Below are 23,263 nucleotides of genomic sequence, written 5' to 3' on the forward strand. Positions count from 1 at the left end.
TTTGAAATTCTGTACATGTAAAAGCCTTCTGGTATAAAATGCATTTTCTCCCCTAAAATAAAGCTGCAGAAGCAGATGGAAAGCATAAAATTACTGCATGAGGCATTTCACACATCTAAAAATGTACAGATAATTTGTCATTCTTGCGTAAAAACGTCTGACCCTGTGAGCACTCCCCTAAATGTCAGTGGTAATTGCTCTCCCTAAAATCCCCCTATGACACGAGCAGAGCACCGAGGTAATTTCAGGCTCCAGACATCCTCTGCACACTTAAAGAAACACAGCGAATGAGAAAGAACACTTAAGTCAGAGTTTATTTCAGAGTGCATTTCCCAGAAATTGTTGTAGATTTTATCTACAACTGATGCCATGTAGATAAAAAATAAGATGAGGATGAAACTGTAAGATACATACAGAATTAACTGCCTATGAGCTTCACAACTGTTCAAATGTGAGGGTTGAAATAGTACACTGAACTGATAATGCAATTTCTGAACATTCTGAATAGAACAAATATGAGCAGTTTTGCCTTCGGTCTAAAATGACTTAAAACTGTTACGTTTTGAAATGTTTCTTTTCTTTTCTTCATCGGAATGGAATGAAACTTGGTGACATTACCTATGTGAACACACAAAAAAAATCATGGAGATGATTCGGACATGTTAAAAGATAGTACAAAAAATAGTCACACTTTCTCCCAGTCAAAAATGACCAACCATAGGAAATGAATGGGAAATAGGAAAAAATAGGAAAACTTAGAGAAACTTTTGGTGGTACAAATTACAGATCAGTCACTGTGCAGAAAAAAGTGTACAGCAATGAAGGGGTGATACTCTACAACATCAAGGGCCCTATTTTAACGATCTGAAACGCAAGTGTCAAAGCGTAAAGCACAAGTAACTTTGTGGGCAGATCCCGGCGCTGTTGCTATTTTCCCAGCGGGATAAATGCCTCTTGCGCCTGGCGCAAATCTAAAGGGGGTTGGTCTGGAGTAGCTTCATCATTCATAGTTGTGGTTTGGGCGTAACGGAAATAAACCAATAAGAGCGTCATATCACATTCCCTTTAAGAACTTGATGAAGGATGTGCGCTTGTTCCATGGCGCAATTACCAGACGCACTTCACAATCGGTTCACAGCCGAGGAGATCGATGTTCTCGTCAGGGCCGTAAAAGAATGAGAAGGGACATTGGGGATGGGACAAACCCACCCAAATTAGCTTCGGTTAAACATGCATATAATAACTTGGGTAAATGTGTAAGCTTTATGCCTATTTTTCCCATCGTCATGGACACCACAATGATTTCCCTCATGTTTATATATCAGTGTGGATAATGAAGGGAGTTGCACAGAATTATTTAGTTTTGAAAAAATAAAACTTCTGATATGCAGGTATTTAAAAAAATGTTTACGGGGTATATGAAACTTTGATACCAGATTGTCAAATGAAATTAAAATATTGTCTTCATATAAGTCCATCAATCTAACTATTGCCTTATTCAACCATAGTTTCAATCCCATATCATTTTTAGCTGGAGTGAAATATTCATTCCCCCAAATCGGGGAGAAGCAAGACAACAATGGGGCCTCTCTGAGAAATTTATGAACTTCGTACCAGACCATAATGGTATTCTTCACAAATGGAAGAATTTTCTGTTCCCTATCCAGGGAACTCAACACTGCGTCGATAAAATCGAAGTATGTATGAATCTGAAGTATGTATGCCTCTAAAGTATGAATGAAACTAATCCAATCCTGATTGGTGTTGCGTCGTGACGTAACATGTGACGGCATACCCGGAAGTATAAAAGTGACGCTGTCACAACACACATTAGCTTTTGCTCTTCAGCAAGCGCTCTATGTGAAAACTGTCTGTCTTATTTGGTGTTGTTTGTCTCTTATATAATAAGAAAGTATGGCCAGCAAACAATTCAAGAGATGTGTGCATCCCTGCCCTCGCTTTATCATGGGTGGGGATACACACTCTCTGTGTGTGAGTTGTTTGGGAGTGCAGCACGCACAGGCAGCTCTCGAGGGGGCTGCTTGTGAACACTGTGATGCTATGCCCATTAGAGTGCTGTGCTCCCGGCTGGTATGCTTCGATGAGCACGGTCAGGCTCGCGTTCCCCAGGGTTCCTGTCCCGCATTCGTTGACGCGATGCAGCGATTGAGATCCTGGGGTTCGCAGCGGGATCTGGCAGAGGAGAATGAAAATGCTGAGGCATTTTTTCGTTCTCCACCTGCTGGTCCTGCAGCCTCATTGATTACCGTAATGTTTTGGGGGCACGGGACATGGGCTATGGGAAGATGCCGAGGGTGGAAGAGGCTTTAGCGAGTTATCTTTCACCTGAGTCGGCGTCTTCCCTAAAAACCCCGTTATTGCCTAGTAAGCCCTGCAGGGATACATCTGCACTTATTGACAGGGCTTACATGGCGGCAGGTCGGGCTGGTTCATGTCTGCACTCGATGGCGATCTTGCAGGCATACCAGGCCGACCTCCTGAAAGATTTGGATGAGGGGGAGGGGCAGACTCAGGAGGATGTCGCGGAGTTAAGGAAAGAAACAGTCTGCGGCGTTCCAGCAGTACCTCCTTCGAAAGGCAAAGTCCAAATCAAGTAGGGTGGGGCAAAGCGATCAGCCCCAGCCATCAGCCAGCTCCTCACACCGGGCAGAGCAAAAAGAGAGCGTTTCCTCCAGAGCCCCTCCTCCGGGAACTTGGCAACAGAGGAAACACTCTCAAAAATCTGAGGGACGCCATTCAGGATAGGAGGGCTTCAGGAAAGAGGTCCTAACAATAGGCCTTTTTCACACTTCCGGGTTTTGTGTTTCCGGTGCTCACCGACGCCGGGTAAACTTACTTCCGGTGATAACAACAATGGCCGAGTCCAAGAATAAGTGTTGCTGTAGTGTCCCTCAGTGCAGCAATTCTAGACAAAAACAACCTTATTTATCTTTTCACGGGTATCCTTTGAATGAAGACCAAAAAAAGAAATGGGTTATCGCTATTAGACGGGACGAAGGGTCTACGTTCGTCATTCGGAGAGGCAGCACGTATGTCTGCAGTCAGCATTTTACCGCTGCCGACTACATTCCAGGAAGTTCGCGGCTGAAGGTTGGAGCCATTCCCAGTCGTTTCCCTTGGAACAATTTCTATGTACCCCCTCAAAGGCTGTCAGCTTTTGAGAGATCTGCCGTTCGACTTGGCGTGGATGTACGTGTTCAGGAGCAACCGGTGGTCTCAGAAGATGCACCCACTGAATCCAGTCATGTTGAGGAACATGACTATGCGGCACGCCCACCTGCCGGTAAGTGCTTAATGTAAATTTTGCTTGTGTGAAAACAGTGTAGACTGTGCTGTGACATGAAATACAAAAAAAAAACAGCTTAATTAGTTGCTAACTATATTATTTACATTTTTATAGGTGCATTAGATGAGGCTCTGCAGTACATTGAAGAACTGGAGGCTAGACTGCAGAAAATGTCACTTGAGAAACAAGCAATAATGAGCAGATTTTGTGTTTCTGATCACACAATCAAATACTATACGAAGTTTCCCTCACAGGAAATTTTCCAGGTGTTCTGGGAGTCTGTTTGTCCATCGGCCAGCAATCTTGTGTACTGGACTAAGGCACAGAGGATGGGACAGGAAGCATCCCCAAGCCCTAGCCCTGCACGGAAGATCCAGCTCATAGATGAACTGTTCATGTATTCCTGTCGAGTAGCTGCTGGACTGAGGGAACAAGTAATCGCTGACATTTTCGGGGTAAGCGTGGCCACGGTGAGTAGGGCCATTATCACCTGGGCTAACTACCTGTTCTTTGTGTTGGGTTCAGTACCCATTTGGATGTCCAGGCAACAAATATGCTCCTCCATGCCTAAGAAGTACAGTTTGTTCTGTCCAAAACTGCGAGTCATCCTGGATTGCACAGAAGTCCGCTGTGAAAGCCCCACATCTCTGACACTCCACTCAGAGATCTTCTCCAGCTACAAAAGCACTACAACATTTAAAGGTCTAGTTGGAGTAGCTCCATGTGGTGCAATGACTTTCATCTCCCAGCTTTACACAGGTTCAATCTCCGACAAAGAGATCACAAAGAAGTCCGGCATTTTGGACTTGCTTGAACCTGGAGATGAGGTCATGGCAGACAAAGGATTCACAATCGAGGATATGCTCTCCAGTGTTGGTGCTAGACTGATCATTCCACCTTTCAAACGTGCTAAGCAGTTCAGCAAACAGGACTGTGAAAAAACACAGGCCATTGCACGCCTCAGAATTCTGGTGGAAAGGGTAATTCGAAGGGTCAAGGAAAACCACATTTGGGATACTGTTGTGCCACTCACCTTGTCAGGAAGCATCAATCAGATCTGGCATAATTGCTGTTTTATGGTTAATTACCAGGGGCCGATGTTTCTTGAGGAGTGAATGTACAGTATACAAGTAGATGCATAATAATATTAGATATTTACAATGACTGTGATTTTTTACAATAGTAGTAACTTTCAATATTTAACATTAAATATCTTGTTTTTACTTTTTTGTTTACTTTGTACTGTAACATTTGATCAAATGCATATTGGCATTATTTATACTAAGTTTCCTGAAAGTAATTTGACAGACGCATTGAAATAGTTGACAAGAGGCCTTTTTTTAATAAGAATCAATAAAAACATGTGTGTAAACGGAGTTCTGCTGTTCATTGTTATTTTACACAATACAAATACATAAACAATTAGTAAATGTATATGCATACATATCATATATACATATATGTTACACAAGATCAAGTTCAAAATATAATAATGTATTAACTATTATGTAAATAAATGTGGGTGTACTGTATATAAAAGTATAAGAATAAATCTTAAAAGGTCATGGACAGTTTCTGTTCATATTATTACCCCATTTGGTAACGCTTTACTTGAAGGGGTGTGCATAAGACTAACCCAACACCTTCATAATCATGACATGACACATGTAATGAATATGAAGGAGCTTGTATGGATGTTTATGATAACTGTCATTAAGTGTCATTCGCTCAATTATGACATTTTTAATGCAAATATGACATTGAGATTTCTTTATCACACCTTGACATAAATCAATACATCATAACCTGTCAGTGTCTTTGTCATGACAACTTGACATTAAATGTATTTAAACTGTCATGTGGTTGGCTTTGACATTGGCTGTCATGAGGCATTATAACTGTGTCATGAATATTTTTCATGACCTCAACTACAGTGGTACACATTGAATTTGTCATTAAAAAGTTATAATGGCTTCATGACAGGCAATTGTCAAAACCAACCACCTGACAGTTTAATGTAATTTAATGGTTATGATGTATTGATTTATGTTAGGTTGTCATAAAGACATCTCAAACAATGTCATATTTGCATTAAACATGTCATAATTGAGTGAATGACACTGAATGACAGTTGTCATAAACATTCATAAAACCTCCTTCATATTAATGACATGTGTCATATCATGATTATGAAGGTGTCATGTCTTACGCACACCCCTTTAAGTAAAGTGTTACCGTACATTTATACCACTGAAAGATACACATCCATGTAAACATAATAATAGTACATGTCTAGCTTGTCTTTCATTGATGCTATGAAGGCATCATCTCGCCAGATCCTCTGTATTGTGAAATCTGATTTTGTGTCAGTCACAAAGTCACACCACTGTAGACCAGTTACTGCAAGCTGGCCTTGAACTTGCCAGTAGTACTTGTGGGACTCTTTGAGTTTGGCTTGTCCTCTTTGAAGTTTCATAAACGGAACCTGGGCAATGTTATCAGCAGATGTGCTTTTTACCTCCACTAGTCCAAATTGGAAGGTTTCAGATGGATCATGCACTCGTCCATCTGGACTTGCTCCTAGATGTGGTGCTTCTGGGTTGATAATAAAACCACAAGGTAGGACACTAACACTGGCTATCTCAGAATATTTTCTCAAAATATCTGGCTCAAGTTCAAGGCCACGTTTCATAGCACTTGTCTGCCTTGTGCCCTTGATGATTCTTACCGCTAATGACTGACCAGCTGAATCACCAACTACATGGCAAACCTCTCGGAACCTGCTTGCAGTAACTCTTGATTGCCGCATTTGTCTCCAAGCAGTACATTTTGACTGTAGTCTTGTGGCCTCTTCAATCTGACAAGCAGAACAATGGGTAACCTTTATAGACTCAAGATGAAGTGATTGATGGTGTGTGGGCACATATTTAAAATTACAGCCAAACTGATAGCCAAGCACAGGTAGTGGGGGGAAATTAACAAAAGGAACATCTACAGCTATAGGGGGACATTGGTATGAAAGCGGACTACCACGAGGTACAGGACCAAACTGTGAGGGGACCAACTCTATTTCTGACATGCCCTCTAGTATGTGTGCCAGCAAAGGCTGGGGATGGATCTGACACAGTTTGGTACCAGAAGCCAATACATCAGAATCTGGAAGGGGACCTAAAGAAATTAATACAAACTATTAGTTTTGAACACATTAAGTTGTAGCTGAGTACACGACTTGTACACATACAGTGTTGTGTGTTACCTGTGTAAGCCCTGTATAGGGTAGACTTGATTCCAGTCTTCCCAGATGACTTTGGCTTCAGGACAACAAGTTCACTCACTGCCTCTGGATGGACTCCCTTAGCATAAAACAAACAGATGCAGAGTTAAAATATTGTCAAAACACTTTGAGGTTTTATACATTTAAATTAGTTTATGCATTTAGTCAATATGAAATAATGAGTAATAACAGTTAACAGATTGTATTAATCTTGGGTGATGTTCATTTATACCATTGTTACTTAATCTGCACTCTTGTGCATTATTAGTCCATAATGCTTTGATGTTAACATGTAGCCTACTAACTTGCTTGTTAGAGTTGATATACTATAGTGTTCTTACCAATTGCAGTAAAGAATAAATACATGCCTGTGTTCTTGGACGATGCCATCTCTGTGGCTCACTCGTGCAGGCCAGTGGTGGTGGGACAGACTGTAAATTCAGCTGCACAAAGTGGGCCGTCTGATACACAAGTGCTGTCAGATGGTTGCACAACCCTTTACCAGCTGCACAGCTGCACATATAGGAAGAAATACAAACAACCTCTTCTGTCTCCAGTGACACCTGTTTGAGAAGACAATCGTTTAGCTAATGAATTGTAATTTTATGCTGTGAGCTACATTAAAGGGATAGTTCACTTAAAAATTGCAAAATAATACCGAAAAAGTTTCTGTTGTCCTCATAGTATTTGTTGCTATATTTGTCAATACCCACTATGGCTTCTGTCTTGATATCATTTACCCTGAGAAAGACATTGGAATTATGCCTTAAAATATTTGTCAATACCCACTAAGGCTTCTGTTTTGATATCATTTACCCTGAGAAAGACATTTGAATTATGCCTTAAATCCCATTGACTTCCGTTGTAGGAAAAAAAGTACTATGCAAGGCAATGGCACCAGTAAACTGTTTGGTTACTGACATTATTATTCAAAATTTCTTCATTTGTGTTCAGCAGAAGAAAGAAATTCGTACAGGCTAAAAAACAACTTAATGGTGAGTATATGATGACAGAATTTCAATTTTAAAGTGTACTATCCCTTTCAGTGCTGTTAATTGAAAGCTGCAAACAGCAGCAAAAGCAAGAAATACAGCTGTAGTCTGCAACCGCAGAAGCAATGAAAGAGACATAACTAAAAACCAACATAGAAAAACTTAAGACAGGTGAAACTAAAAGAAAGGGAAATAAATTCTGCAACCGTAGTAACTTGATATCAGAACAGTCTGACTAACTCATATTAGCCAACCGGCATATTAACGTTAGCGTTACATATAACCTCAAGAGTGTGGGGCTCCTCATTTTTCCTCATAGACCGATAACACCTAGCTCTTACTACCACCTTGCGATCAACAACATTGGAGACTGAACACATACAAATGGTTAGCAATTAGCATTCATAATGTTGCAAGTGCTAGCGCCAGATAGTTGTCAACTTACCTTGATAATTGTGAATAAATTCCTCAACGAAGAATTTATAGCCTTTGCTCAGCCTCGTTTCTTTAACTGTTGAGTGCTGTCCAACAATTCTGTCAACATCCTCAAATCTTAGCCGTGGAAGTGTCGAGAGAGAAGTTGTGAAATAACGCTCCATGTTCAAAACACCGTAGTTTCTGCTGTGGCGGAAATCAGTTTACCCGGCGTGACGTAGTTTCCGGTTACGCGTGAAAAAGGCGAATGGTGGGACCTCGGAGGGCTGTCCCCTCCGCTGTGGGGCAACCGAGGTTGTTCTCACAGCAGAGCCCTCTTGGAAAGGATGCATGCTGCCCACCGTTAGCCGCATCCATTTCCAACGAAGACGTTATAACAAAGCATCGATTATGGTCACAAAGACCGTATTGACTACAACCTACCGGTATTCCGTTTCAGGGAGTCGAGAAAGATGCTCAACAAACACCAGAGGTCAGTCTCGAAGGGCTGGTACCCCTTGTAAATTTTGTAGAGGAGTAGTATCATCTCCCCAACATATCTGTATGGGTCCTGCAGATAATAAGATCTGGGTACAGACTGCAGTTCGCGCAACCCCCCCCCCCCAAGTTCTCTGGGGTGATGCAGACTACAGTGGTCCCAGAGCAGGCTCAGGTGATGGAACAAGAAGTACAGACTCTTCTGTTGAAGGGAGCCATAGAACGTGTTCTTCCATTAGACAGGGAGTCCAGGTTTTACAGCCGGTACTTTATAGTTCCAAAGAAGGATGGGGGGTTAAGGCCAATTTTAGATCTCATGGTTTTGAACCGATCTCTGAGGAGGTTCAGGTTCAAAATGTTAACCATTCCTGCAATCGTGAGTCAAATCAGGTCCGAGGACTGATTTGTCACAATAGTTTAAAAACTCCTATTTTCACATCTCCATCCTTCCATGTCACAGGAGGTACCTGAGGTTCGCTTTCGGGGGCGAAGCTTACCAATATCGGGTTCTTCCGTTCGGCCTAGCACTCTCTCCCCGCACATTGACCAAATGTATAGACGTAGCCCTTGCTCCACTGAGACTTCAAGGCATTTGTATACTGAATTATCTCGACGACTGGCTCATTCTGGCTCAGTCTCGGGAAATGGCAGTTCGGCATCGAGATGTCATCCTTGGCCACATTCAGAAATTAGGGCTGAGACTCAATGCAAAGAAGAGTGTGCTAGAACCATGCCAGTGCACGACATTTTTGGGAGTCGTGTGGAACTCGACTACAATGCAGGCACGAATGTCTCCCGCACGTATCGAGTCAATTTTGGCGATGGTATCCAGGGTGAAGCTGGGCCAGGCCATCACTGTGAAGCAATTTCAAAGGATGCTGGGCCTCATGGCAGCGGCATCCAACATTATTCCTTTGGGCCTTCTTCACATGAGGCCCCTTCAGTGGTGGTTGAAAACCAAGGGGTTCTCTCCCAAGGGGAATCCGTTTCGTATGATCAGAGTAACGTGCAGGTGCCTTCATTCTCTGCAGATATGGAAGAAACCTTGGTTCTTCTCCCAAGGGCCAGTGTTGGGGGTGTCATGTCGCCGGAAAACCGTTTCGACAGACGCCCCCCTCACTGGCTGGGGCGCGGTCATGGACGGCCGCTTTGCCAGGGGTCTGTGGTAGGACCATCATAGTTCTTGGCATATAAACTGCCTAGAGATGATGGCTGTGTTCAGGGCTTTGAGGAGCTTCCTCCCAGACATCAAAGGTCACCACGTCTTAGTACGATTGGACAATACGTCAGTGGTAGCCTATCTGAACCGACAAGGAGGACTCAGATCGCGCAGACTGGCGCATCAAGTTATCCTTTGGTCACAGGGAAAAATTCTGTCGATGAGGGCAGTATATATTCCGGGGGTTCAGAATCAGGGAGCGGACATCCTGTCGAGGCAGGGGCTGAGGCCCCGGTAATGGAGACTTCATCCGGAGGTGGTGAAGTCGATATGGGAGAGGTTTGGACCAATGGAAGCGGATCTGTTTGCGTCTCGAGAGACGTCCCACTGTCCACTTTGGTTCTCCCTCTCACATCCAGCCCCACTGGGGTTGGATGCCATGGTACAGGCCTGGCCGAGGCTTCACCTGTATGCATTTCCATCCATCAGGAGGGCATCAGTCTACTTCTGGTTGCCCCAATGTGGCCGACACGAGTATGGTTTTCGGACATAATATCACTCCTCATAGCTCCGCCATGGCAGATTCCTCTGAGGCGGGATCTGTTGTCTCAGGCGGAGGGCACGATCTTCCACCGTCCTCCGGAGCTGTGGGTCTGGCCCCTGAGGGGGTTCAGTACCTAAATGCTGGTCTGTCAGCTGGAGTGGTTGAAACCATACTTAGCTCTAGGGCTCCATCTACCAGGAGATTATATGGCCTCAAGTGGAATGTGTTCGTCACTTGGTGTAGAGAGCATGAGTTAGATCCAGTAAACTGCGCAGTGGTTTCAGTTCTGGATTTTCTCCAAGATCGTTTCTCTGCGGGTCTCTCCCCGTCCACTCTTAAGGTGTACGTGGCTGCCATTTCGGCTTTCCATGCGCCATTAGATGATGGGCCTTTGAGGAGGCACCAGTTGGTCATTCGATTTCTCCGTGGTATTTGGAGGATGAGGCCGGCAACCAGGTCCAGGGTTCCTGCCTGGGACCTGGCAATAGTTCTGGAAGGGTTATCCCTGGCTCCCTTCGAACCTTTAGTGTCGGCTTCGCCTAAGGACTTTAAGCTGAAAATGTTTTATCTCTTGGCATTTACCTCACTTAAGAGGGTGGGAGATCTCCAAGCCCTGGCAGTAACGCCGGCTTGCTTGGAGTTTGCCCCTGGTAGAGTAAAAGCCTTTTTGCACCCGAGTTCAGGCTACATGCCTAAAGTTCCATCGAATAAGGCTCGTTCTATAGTCCTTCAGGCTTTCCATCCTCCACCTCATGTGTCGTTGGAAGAGGAGAGGCTTCACTTGCTCTGTCAGAGCTTTGAGCTTATACCTTGAGAGGTCCTGTAAGCTTCCACATACATATCCAGTAACGGCCTATTATTTTTATCTTTTAATTGCTTATAAATGTCAATTGGGAGTCCATCCGGACCCGCCACTTTACCGCACCTCATTTTAAGAATAGCATTAGAAATCTCTTCTAATTCCAATTCCCTATCTAGCTCAAGTTGTGTCTTTTTGGGAATAGAGGGAATATCCAATCCATCCAAAAATTTGTTTTGAGTAAAGGCACTTATAGAAAATTCGGTTTGATACAGATATTTGTAAAACGATACAAATGTACAGTTAATCTTAGCCGTATCTGTTGTAATTTCTCCTCTCCCATTAATAATTTTATTAATAGCTCTTTCTGAAGTCAATTTCTTAAGTTGCCAGGCCAGCAATTTACTGGGTTTCTCACCCTGGTCATAAAAAGTTTGCTTAAGTCTTAATATACTATTTTCAGCTTTTAGTGTTGAAAGTTCCTCATATTCAGCTTTTAATGCTAATAATTTTTGCTTAATTCGCTCAGATTTATCTAGGATTATCATTTTCTCTAAATCTCTAAATTCAGTGTCTAACTCAAGCAGCTTTTGTCTATCTTTATTAAATTTGGATCTAGTATAAATAATCATTTGGCCTCTAATAAATGCCTTAAAGGCTTCCCATCTAATGGCCGCCGAGGTTTGATTTGTATTTATTGTAAAGTATAGGTCTATCTGATCACCAACAAATTTAATGAATTCAGAGTTCCCTTTCAAGGGAACTCAAGCTGCGTTTGGAACGCGGTGGGAACGCTCTGCGTGATTGCGTCGTGAAGCACGTGTATAATCTGTCCAATGGAAGAACAAGACGTCATGGGCGATGACGTCATGACCAGGAAAACTATAAAGCACCCCAGAAAATAGACCGCATCAGCTTCTGTGCCTTCACAAGCGCTCTCTGTATGAAATTGTCCGTGTCTGATTTATTGTTGTCTGTCTGTTCACAATATATCGTGTAATGGCTAAACAAGAATACAAGCGTTGTGTTGTTCCCTGCCCTCGTTTCATCACGGGTGGGGACACACATCAGCTCTGTGTTGCTTGTTTGGGAGTGGAGCATGCCCAGTCAGTTCTCGAGGGAGCTGACTGTGAGCATTGCGATAAGCTGTCTGTGAAGACGCTCCGCTCTCGCCGGGCGTTCTTTGAGGAGGACGGTTCGGTGCGCGCTCCCCGAGGCGCGGGTCCCGCTGCTGCCGAGGCACAGCGTCGGCGCTCGTCTTGGGGATCGCAAATGGATCTAACAGCGGGGTTTGAGACGGGCTCTGCCCTTTCTCAGCCCTTACCTGTTGGATCTAGTGCCTTATCTCAGGGAGAAGCACGCGCTGCGGTTTCTTCTCCCCGGGATGAGGCACAAAGTCTGCGACTATCCAGTTCTGAGGAATTGGATGTCGTCAGTATTGATGCAAGTGAACATGAACACACGAAACCATATCACAAGTCACTTGTAGATGAGGAGCTCATGGAGGTTTTAACTCGTGCTGTTTCTAGACTAAATATTGAGTGGCCAGAAACAGGAGAACAGGATGTTTGCAGAAATAAAAAGAGTTTGTTAGACGAGAGATTTTTGCCATCCAGAGTGCAGCCTCCACGCCGGGGACTCCCGTTTTTTCCCGATCTCCACACTGAGGTGTCGAGGTCGTGGAAAAAGCCGGTGTCTTTCCGTGTCTTTAATCCCCAGACACATAATTGTAGTAACGTTATGGGGATGAAGGACGCGGGTTATATGACGATGCCTCAGGCTGAAGAGACGCTCGCGAGCTATCTCTCTCCTGAGTCAGCGTCATCTCTCAAAGCCCCGGCATTACCCACCAAGCCATTAAAATCAACTTCAGCGCTGGTGGGTAAAGCGTATTCGGCGGCGGGTCAGGCTGCGGCATGCTTGCATAGCATGTCTATTTTGCAAGCGTACCAAGCCGACCTGCTTAGGGATTTGGATGATTGTGAGGAAGTCAGCGCTGACGTGATTCGCGAATTACGTCGCGTGACGGATCTATCTCTCCGTGCCACCAAAGAGACGGCTAAATCTGTGGGTCGATCTATGTCAGCTTTGGTGGCTACTGAGCGCCATCTGTGGCTTAATTTAGCTGATTTAAAAGATAAAGATAGATCTGTCCTTCTGGATGCTCCACTATCACCTTCTGGTTTATTTGGTGATTCTATAAACACAGTTATTGAAAGATTTCAAGAATCTAAGAAACAAAATGCAGCATTCCAGAAGTTTCTTCCTCGCCGATCTAATATCCCTGAGACTGCTGGGCGTTCTGATCAGTCTCGGCCGACTACGAGCTCCTCGCAGTACAGAGTACAGCAGAAAGAAAGCGTCGCTTCTCGGGCTCCTCCTCAGGCAAAGGGGAGGGGGGGGGGGCCGGGCTGGCGTTCGCAGTCGAAGCCTATTAGAGACAGGCCAGATCTGAGGACTGTCATTGTCTCTAAGAAAGCTTCGGCTAAGAAGAAGTCCTGACGCCAAGGCTGTCAGGCTTCTGAGGGTGGTCCCCTCCGGGGAGAAACGGTTTCGAGGAATCGTTTCTCCTCTGCGCCCTCCGGGGGGCGAATCTCTGAGGGGAGTCGCAGCGCCGTCAGTTCGGTTGTTCCCTGCCGGTTATCCGTTTCAGGGCACCGAGGTGTCGGCGTCCCCAGACAATCCTCCGAGGAGGGTCGTAGAACAGTCAAGTCGGTTGTTCCCTGCCGGTTATCTGCTTCAGGGCACCGAAGTGGCTCTTCAATTAAATCCAGAGGCCAGTCTCGAGAGACTGGTACCCTTAGTAGATTTTTTGGCAGCGTGGAAACTTCTGCCAAATGTATCTCATTGGGTCCTGCAGATTATACAATCGGGTTTGTAGTGAAGTTTTTTCTTCTTCCACGCAACAGACCAGGAGACTCTTGAGGTATCTTACACGCAGAAGTTCTTTATTGCGTAGCTGTAGTCATCTCAAAGATAGTCTAAGATAGTCTAAGATAGTCTAACTAAGGGAAAACATTCCCTTACAATTTATACATTTAGAGGGGAGGAGTTTACATTGAAGGGGGGAGAAACTGAAACAAAAGTAAACGTATATGATTCAACAGACACCTCAGTTCATCAGCATAGCAGTTTTCTGTGCCTTGAGATGCTAATCTGGAGGAGTTACATTGAGGAGGAGTCTCTTGAAACAAAGCAAATGTAAATGATTCAGCAGATTACCAGAGACGCTAATCTAATCAGTCTGACCAGCGTGGTCACACTTTTACCATTACAAAAGCAAAGCTGAATCTTGAACTTAATGGCCAGGAAGCGCATAAAGACAAAAGCTAATGTGTGACACCTGGAATGGTTGGCTTAATCTTATTGGCCTCAAAATGGTAAACACTGTATACATTTTTCAGTTCAAAATACTGTTAAACCTTTATGAAACATTTAATAAATTTGTATTTCTTCAGTCCCCCCTTTTGAGAGTATTAATAACTCTCACATTATGTACAAATTTAAACACTTAAGAAAGTTCATTCATGTAACTTGTGCTAGTTACAGGCACATACTTATGTTCTGTGTTTGCTTTTTCTGTAATTACATGCTGACACAGAAAACAAACATGCAATTAGGGTCCGTGAAGCTCTTACGGAAAAATTAAACTTCAGTTATATCTGGTGTAATTTTTGCTGAAAGATCAAGACTGTTTAACCATCATGTTTGTGCACAAGAGAGTCAATGCAGCCATCTTCGGCTGTGGCCTGCAACGTTTCCAGCAAAACAAGGATTCTGGAGTCTTCACATTGTGCGATGTCCTGGTGGTTACTACATCTTGATAATGTTGATGGACTGAAGGTTCCGTAAGTCTTTTCTCTGCGTTGTGTATTTTTCTTCTTTACTTTGGTGATAGTTGGCTCGGCAGTAGGTCTCGTTGTTTTCTGGAAGTGGTGTCTTCATACGCAAGTGAAGACGTCTGTGCGTATGGGTCTCGGGATAGCCATCAAGTGGTATCTGCACAGAGGAAAAAGAAAACAAGAGAGCAGTATTTCTTCAAAGACAAGGGTTGTATCCTGCTGAGTAAACACTGAGTCTGCTATTGTTCCCTCTTTCCCTATTTCTTAATTCTTGACACCTAAAGAAGACAGTGAGGTGAGGATGAGACTAAATGGATGGGGAAGGCCTATGAGGAAATCTTCGCCCAAGGGGTGACCCCCGACGCATATGGCATTTCGGTTCTTCCCTTGGGTTCCTCACTGGTTCGTGTCCTTTGTATGTCCCTGTCAGTGGGCAGAACTTTGCAGAACACTTTTCATTGTGATACATGATACCAAGTTTCTTTTCTTCCTTGACACAATACTGCCGATTAACATTACTTGATGGGGCACATGCCAATTAGGCTCTAATGGCTTGACCTGTCCTGTGTCATGTGTACTTTAATCTGCGTAACTCAATCATGAGTTATTTTTCCTTCATCCTCTAACAAAACATCAGTCGTTGTAGACATCATACGTGAGAATGGGTGAGGATAGTTAAATCAATTTCCCCAATGGGAAAAGGTGACAAAATTGACTTTTGCTTCATTCATTAGTGCTAATACTGCGTGTGGGCATTTACAGTCTGACCTAACACTATTATTGCTGAAAGGCCTGTACTGTAGAATAACATTTAAGGCTGTGAGTTTACTTAAAGCAGTCCCCCAAAGGAAAAGCTGAGACAGTCACTTTCCTTTTGTTCCGTTAAACAAACATAAGTTTTTTTATCTCTGTTGTAAGTTACTGGGGAAATTAAGCACTCACAGTCCAAATGGTTAACACGTCAACAAGCTGCCCCACCCGTTTAAAGACGTGGGGAATGGCGGCTTCAGAGTAGCAAGCAAACTGAGAAGTTGGGCAAAAGGGTTGCCTTCTTTAAAATTCTTTCTGCTTTTTCTACACTCTCTACTCCAGTGTCCCGGCTGACCACAGTAATAACACCTGCCCTCTCTCTTAGGACATTTACGTTTCTGTGGGTTTTCTGTGCTGACCTTAAAAGAGGCTGCTGCAATTTGTACTCTTGCCTTAACATCAAAATCTCTTTCCCAAGCAGTTAACCTGTCCAGGTTACTTCTAAGAGTTCTGTGAGACCAAGTCAGATCCAAAAATGGCAAAGCTCTTCTGTAGTCAGCTATAAGGCCATCTGACCAGATGCGGACCAGCGGTCCTTTGTCATTGAGTACACTTTCAGAATCATCCACTGTTCCACTGTACGCTACAGCTGACTGACAAAACCTCTCAGTATATTCATTCACAGTTTCTTCTTTCTTTTGTACACAGTTAGTAATTCTAGACCAATCTATCTTGGGTCCTAGGATATTCTTTAGGATTTTCAGAACACCTTCTCTTGATTCATCTTTTCTGGCATGTTGCAGTTCAGAAGTAACAGCAGACTCAAAACTGTTGAATTCAGATTCAGTTAGAATTTGAGACATTAACTGTGTGACTTCTGTTAACGACATGTCGTAGAGACGCATTTTGCTGACCAATGCTCTTCTAAATTCAGTGAACTGTGTGCGTGCTGGCGGTAAACTCTGGGACAATCTCTCTATGTCTCTAGGTCCGAGCGTTGTAGCAACAGTTTGGATTTGAACAACAGAAGCACTGGAAGGAACACTTTCTGACTGTTCAATTCCCTGTGGTCTTTTTCTAGCAGCACACACCTTCACTGAATTAACATGCTTATCTGTTACTGATGGGATGTCTACATCTCTTTCAAACAATGCTTGTAAGTCAGTAAAAGTTTCATCTGACTGTTGGTCTTCAGTGTTACATTTGGCTGAGGCCTGGCCCACCTTTGTCTTGAAACAGGACAATTGAGTCTGCAATTGTTTGTTCTGTTCATTTAACTTAGCAATACACCTAGCTTGCTCTTGTGCAATGGATAAACTGTATTCTTTGTAACAACAGATAATGGCTTTCACATTGTTCTTGCGAATACTTGCTCCAAGCACTTTTTTACAATCTTCCATCGACCATACTTTTTCTGGGTGAATGCCAAATTTCTTTGTCAAATTCAATCGGACTGACTGAGTCACTATGGAGTCCATGTGCTCTCCTAACAATGACTTAAACTCACTATCTGACCACAATGGAGTGGCAAGGCCACTTTTCTCAGTTGTAGGAACCAACCTAGCATTCGTCACAACCATTTTGTGAGTTTCTTTGTTATCACACAAAACAACTAACTTTCTCTGATCAACAGAGGCTACACTTGTTTACACAGATCGACTGTTGTAAACCTTCTTTGACAGAGCAAAGGAAATCCACAACATTACTAGCACTTTATGCTAATACTTCCCTGTTTGTACAGAGGTTTAAACTTTCATCTCTAAAGTAATTTTTAGAGGGTAACACCACAAAACAACAACAAACAAACACAAACTATTAGCATGTTACGCTAATCTTCCCTGAAAGAAAATGGAAAGGATCTTTCACCTTCCTAACTTTTAGAGGATACGACCACAATAACTAGCACAAAAATGCTAATCCTTCTCTGTGAACAGAGGTTATCACCAAATATTAACACGTAATGTTAATCTTCCCTAAGTTTAGAGGATATCTTCTCTAGCAACGTAGAGGCACTATTCCGTTACACAAAACTTCCCTGACTCATTCAGAGGATATCTTACAACTTCCCTGACTTATTCAGAGGATCCCAAAATATTAACATTTAATGTCAATCTTCCCTGCCTGACAACAGAGGATATCTATCATCTTTAAAAGACAGCTTTTAAAGGATAACTTTAGTTAATCAAACACTACAGCTGCCTGATAACTCTTTCTCTGACGGCGCAGAGGCACAACTTTGGTACTGGTCTGGTTCTTTGAATAGAGTGAAACTCACCGAATCGTTGCTTGTATGAAAAGATTCAGTCTGGAACTCAGTCAGAAAAGTTTTTGTTCTTGTTCTGGAACTCAGTCCGCTTTGAGATCTTGTTCTGCTTGAAGTTTTCAAGATTCAGTTGAGATTCTCTGTTGAAATCTTTTGTTGCTTGAAGTTTTGGATTCAGGTAAGATTTCTCTATCCGGGTCACGGCACCATCTGTAGTGAAGTTTTTTCTTCTTCCACGCAACAGACCAGGAGACTCTTGAGGTATCTTACACGCAGAAGTTCTTTATTGCGTAGCTGTAGTCATCTCAAAGATAGTCTAAGATAGTCTAAGATAGTCTAACTAAGGGAAAACATTCCCTTACAATTTATACATTTAGAGGGGAGGAGTTTACATTGAAGGGGGGAGAAACTGAAACAAAAGTAAACGTATATGATTCAACAGACACCTCAGTTCATCAGCATAGCAGTTTTCTGTGCCTTGAGATGCTAATCTGGAGGAGTTACATTGAGGAGGAGTCTCTTGAAACAAAGCAAATGTAAATGATTCAGCAGATTACCAGAGACGCTAATCTAATCAGTCTGACCAGCGTGGTCACACTTTTACCATTACAAAAGCAAAGCTGAATCTTGAACTTAATGGCCAGGAAGCGCATAAAGACAAAAGCTAATGTGTGACACCTGGAATGGTTGGCTTAATCTTATTGGCCTCAAAATGGTAAACACTGTATACATTTTTCAGTTCAAAATACTGTTAAACCTTTATGAAACATTTAATAAATTTGTATTTCTTCAGGTTACAGAATTCAGTTCGGTTCTCGTCCGCCCAGGTTTATAGGGGTTCTTCCCACCGTGGTGAACTCCGAGCAGGCTCTGGTCATGGAGCAGGAAGTACTGACACTTCTGCAAAAAGGAGCTATAGAGAGGGTTCCTCCTCCCAGCAGAGAGTCAGGGTTTTACAGCCGCTACTTTATTGTTCCAAAAAAGGATGGGGGGTTAAGTCCTATTCTAGACCTGCGTCTTTTAAACCACACAGTTCAGAAACTCAAGTTCAAGATGCTTACACTCAAACAGATAGTGTCACAGATTCAGTCCGAGGACTGGTTTGTGACGATAGACTTGAAGGACGCTCATTTTCATATTTCCATCCATCCTCATCACAGGAAGTTCCTGAGGTTCGCTTTCGGGGGCGAAGCGTACCAATATCGGGTTCTTCCGTTCGGGCTAGGGTTATCACCCCGCACTTTCGCGAAATGCATGGATGCAGCCCTGGCTCCTCTCAGATTCCAGGGCATCCGTGTGTTAAATTACATCGACAATTGGCTGATTTTAGCTCACTCAGAGCAGATGGCAGTTCGGCATCGAGATGCCGTTCTGTCCCATTTGAAACGGCTAGGGCTGAGGCTCAACGCCAAGAAGAGTGTTCTCCTCCCATCTCAGAGGACGAACTTTCTGGGTGTGGTATGGGATTCGACAACGATGCGGGCACAGTTGTCTCCAGCACGTATTTCATCGATTCTCTCAGCCGTAAAAGGGGTGAAACTAGGCCGGTCACTCACTGTGAAACAGTTTCAAAGACTGTTGGGTCTCATGGCAGCTGCGTCCAACGTTATCACTTTTGGCCTTCTGTACATGAGACCCCTGCAGTGGTGGCTCAGGACCAAGGGGTTTTCCCCGAGGGGAAATCCATTTCGCTTGATCAAGGTCACGCGGCGCTGCCTTCGTGCCTTGGTCATGTGGAGCAAACCTTGGTTCCTCGCCCAGGGCCCAGTGTTGGGGGCTTATTGTCGACGCGTTTTGCTTTCGACGGATGCTTCCCTCACAGGGTGGGGGGCGATCATGAGTGGTCGCTCGGCGAGAGGTCTTTGGCAGGACCATCAGGTTTCCTGGCACATAAATCGTTTGGAAATGATGGCGGTGTTTCTAGCTCTCAAGCACTTCCTGCCAGACCTGAGAGGCCACCATGTGCTTGTCCGCACGGACAATACATCGGTGGTCTCGTACATAAACCATCAGGGGGGTCTGAGGTCACGTCACCTCTGCAAGTTGGCTCGTCAGATCCTTCTGTGGGCCCAAGGGAAATTACTGTCTCTCAGGGCAGTTTTTATTCCAGGGCATCTGAATCAGGGAGCAGATATCCTGTCAAGGCAGGGGCTGAGGCCCGGGGAGTGGAGACTTCACCCCGAGGTGGTGGAACTCCTGTGGGAGAAATTTGGTCGTGCTCAGGTAGACCTTTTCGCATCTTTAGATTCAACTCATTGTCAAATGTGGTTTTCCCTCACGCACCCAGCTCCTCTCGGACTGGATGCGATGGGTCAGGTTTGGCCGAGGCTGCGCCTGTATGCTTTCCCCCCGATATCTCTGATTCCGGGAGTTCTGGAGAGGGTTCGCCAGGAAGGGGTCAGTCTTTTGTTAGTAGCCCCGTACTGGCCGGCCCGAGTCTGGTTCTCGGACCTAGTGTCTCTTCTAGACGGCTCTCCATGGGAGATTCCGATCAGGAGGGACCTGCTGTCCCAAGCAGGGGGCTCAATTTATCACCCTCGCCCGGAGTTGTGGAAACTGTGGGCTTGGCCCCTGAGGGGGCCGAGCTCATAGAGTCAGGTCTCTCGACTGAGGTCGTGGAGACCATACTCCAATCTAGAGCTCCCTCCACGAGAAGACTGTACGCTTTGAAATGGAAACTGTTCTCTACTTGGTGTGTAGAACGCAATTGTAATCCTGTTAGCTGCCCGATTGGTACAGTACTTGATTTTTTGCAAGAACGGTTTTCTGCTGGACTATCCCCATCCACTTTGAAGGTGTATGTGGCGGCTATTTCTGCCTACCACTCTCCTTTGGGTGGTTTATCTTTGGGGAGAGATCCCCTCATTGTTCGGTTTCTCCGTGGCACTTTGAGGCTTAGGCCTGCTCAGCGCACGAGAACACCGGCCTGGGATTTGGCCGTGGTACTGGAAGGCTTGGCTTTGGCTCCCTTTGAGCCCATTGAGGAGATTTCGGGAAAGTTCCTCACATTTAAGACTTTGTTTCTCATTGCTATTTCTTCTATTAAGAGGATAGGTGATTTACAAGCCCTTTCAGTTGCCCCTTCGTGCTTGGAATTTGCTCCTGGCATGGTTAAAGCTTTTCTTCACCCTAGGCCAGGTTATATTCCTAAAGTACCCACTAATGTGTCGGGTCCTATAGTTCTGCAGGCCTTTTGTCCTCCACCTTTTCTCTCTCCTGATCAGGAAAAGCTTAATCTGCTGTGCCCTGTTCGGGCTTTGGATGCTTATGTCCACAGATCTTCCCTGTGGCGTAAATCAGATCAATTGTTTGTCTGTTTCGGGTCAACTAAGAGAGGTTGCCCTGCCTCCAAGCAGGTTATGAGCAAGTGGGTAGTTGAGGCTATTACACTTGCTTACGAAGCGGCCGGTCAGCCTTCACCTTTGGCTGTCCGCGCCCACTCGACTAGGAGTATGGCGGCCTCTAAAGCCTTATTATCTGGGGTTTCGTTGCACGATATTTGTAGTGCGGCAGGTTGGTCCTCACCGCATACATTTGTTCGTTTTTATGACTTGGACCTAGGCTCCACTCCAGGGTCTAGGGTGCTTGTGTCTTAGTGTGCTATTCTATTTCATACAGTACAGGCATTTGTCATATGGCGTCGTGGGTATGGAGTTCCCACCGCGTTCCAAACGCAGCTTGAGTTCCCTTGAAAGGGAACGTCTCAGGTTACGTATGTAACCCTGGTTCCCTGAGAGGGAACGAGAGCTGTGTTCGCCTGCCATACTTCCTGCATGCCTGTGATCGACTTGCTTCAGGCCTTTCAGAAGCTGATGCGGTCTATTTTCTGGGGTGCTTTATAGTTTTCCTGGTCATGACGTCATCGCCCATGACGTCTTGTTCTTCCATTGGACAGATTATACACGTGCTTCACGACGCAATCACGCAGAGCGTTCCCACCGCGTTCCAAACGCAGCTCTCGTTCCCTCTCAGGGAACCAGGGTTACATACGTAACCTGAGACGTTTTGCAACCATCTAGTCTGCAAGCGCCATTTAGGAGAACTTTTGTGTCTAAATAAAATAATGAGGCGGAATGATCCGACAAAACCACACTATATCGTATATACAACTTTCTATACTAGGTAATAAAGAAATAGAATTTAAGAAATTAGCTATACGAGAGGAGGTTTTAGATAAAGAAGAGAAACATGAGTATTCCCTTTTTAAGGGATTTAGTGTTCTCCAAGGGTCACATTGATTTAAATCTTTCATAGCTTGTCTTATTTTCTTTCTACCCTGAGAGTGAGAGCTATCCAGTCCTGAAGAATGATCAAGCACCAGGTCAAGAGTGCAATTAAAATCACCTGCTACTATCACTGTTCCAGATAGAGAAGCAATCAATAGGAAAAGATGCTCAAAAAATGCAGGATTATCCTCATTTGGGGTATAAATATTAACCAAATTAATAATTTTACTCATATAAGTACCCTGCAATATCAGATATCTGCCAGCCTTGTCTGTAATGCTCTTACTTTCTTTGAAGGGTACGGCCTTATGGATCAACACCATAACTCCCCTCGAATGGGAAGAAAAACATGAAGCCAAGACCTGACCTGGCCATCTTCTTTGTACCTTTTGAAGCTCCTCTTTAAGTAAATGGGTTTCCTGAAGGAGGAGAGGAGAATCCTTCAGAATTTATGCCCCCCCCCCCCAAGTGTTTTACTGCCTTAACATTGTAAGTTACTGGCCTCAGATAAAATGGCAGGGAAACTATTTAAATAATAATAACATATGTAACACATACAAACTAAAATAATAAAAAAAATTAAAAAATAATAATAAAATAATAAAATAATAATCGAGCCATCTGTGTCTAGAAATGCACTAGCAATAGTACATGTTAAGGTAAAAACCAACCCAGATAGAAAAACTACACAGAAATATACAACTCCGAGTCACTTCTAACTAGGACTGAAATTAAGAAAATGACAAAGCATCCTTTTAGGTTCTTTCTGCTTCACCCGCACTTTGAATTCCCTGCAAAAACTTTTCTGCATCAACCGGATCCTCAAACTCACGGGTCTGTCCATCAATCGTCAGGCTCAGCTTGGCTGGATAAACTATTCCATAATTGATGTTCATGGATCTCTACCGTTGTTTAACCACATCAAAACGCCGCCTCAGGCGGTGAAGTTCCGCGGATAAATCGAGGGAAAATGTGACCTCATGATCTCCATGCATGATCCTTTAATCCTGGCAGCTCTCACTCTGACTTTATCTTGGAAGTTCAGAAACTTCATGATCAGCACTCTTGGAGATGATCGATTAGATTCTGAACGACCAGGTAGTCTGTGCGCTCTCTCGATGATGGGCGGCACGGAAAAGGTTGCTGGGCCCAACATTTCAGGTAACCATTTTTCTAAGAAGGCGACCGCGTCGGG

General features: G+C 44.1%; 3 protein-coding genes across 3 annotated transcripts; 2 read left to right on the forward strand and 1 right to left on the reverse strand.

Annotated features, from left to right (window-relative positions):
• The first annotated feature begins 2,798 nt into the window (after nt 1-2,798).
• On the forward strand, nt 2,799-4,529 carry LOC148978287 (uncharacterized). The gene is made up of 2 exons (XM_089133030.1): nt 2,799-3,304; nt 3,422-4,529. Exons 1-2 carry the CDS (start codon nt 2,875-2,877, stop codon nt 4,420-4,422), a joined length of 1,431 nt encoding a protein of 476 aa, XP_088989156.1. The 5' UTR covers nt 2,799-2,874; the 3' UTR covers nt 4,423-4,529.
• Nucleotides 4,530-4,626: 97 nt separating this feature from the next.
• On the reverse strand, nt 4,627-6,669 carry LOC120484115 (uncharacterized; the record flags this gene model as incomplete). The annotated part of the gene is made up of 2 exons (XM_039679138.2): nt 4,627-6,475; nt 6,564-6,669. Coding segments are annotated over 2 exons (1,032 nt in total), but the record flags the coding sequence as incomplete, so codon positions are not given.
• Nucleotides 6,670-15,490: 8,821 nt separating this feature from the next.
• Nucleotides 15,491-21,635, forward strand: LOC148978288 (uncharacterized). Its single transcript, XM_089133562.1, has 4 exons — nt 15,491-15,494; nt 18,636-19,014; nt 19,123-19,300; nt 19,498-21,635. Exons 1-4 carry the CDS (start codon nt 15,491-15,493, stop codon nt 21,436-21,438), a joined length of 2,502 nt encoding a protein of 833 aa, XP_088989688.1. The 3' UTR covers nt 21,439-21,635.
• The last annotated feature ends 1,628 nt before the right edge of the window (nt 21,636-23,263 follow it).

Source organism: Pimephales promelas, chromosome 7 (assembly GCF_988280905.1).
Source record: "Pimephales promelas chromosome 7, fPimPro1.hap1.1, whole genome shotgun sequence".
NCBI lineage: Eukaryota > Metazoa > Chordata > Actinopteri > Cypriniformes > Leuciscidae > Pimephales > Pimephales promelas.

Bases quoted from the DNA above. Each gene is read 5' to 3' on its own strand.
- LOC148978287 (XM_089133030.1), top strand. From the start codon at position 2,875: ATGGCCGAGTCCAAGAATAAGTGTTGCTGTAGTGTCCCTCAGTGCAGC. The intron at 3,305-3,421 runs GTAAGTGCTTAA...ACATTTTTATAG, and splicing joins TGCGGCACGCCCACCTGCCG to GTGCATTAGATGAGGCTCTG.
- LOC148978288 (XM_089133562.1), top strand. The intron at 19,015-19,122 runs GTTCGCTTTCGG...GGCTCCTCTCAG, and splicing joins CATCACAGGAAGTTCCTGAG to ATTCCAGGGCATCCGTGTGT. The intron at 19,301-19,497 runs GTATGGGATTCG...GTGGTGGCTCAG, and splicing joins GGACGAACTTTCTGGGTGTG to GACCAAGGGGTTTTCCCCGA.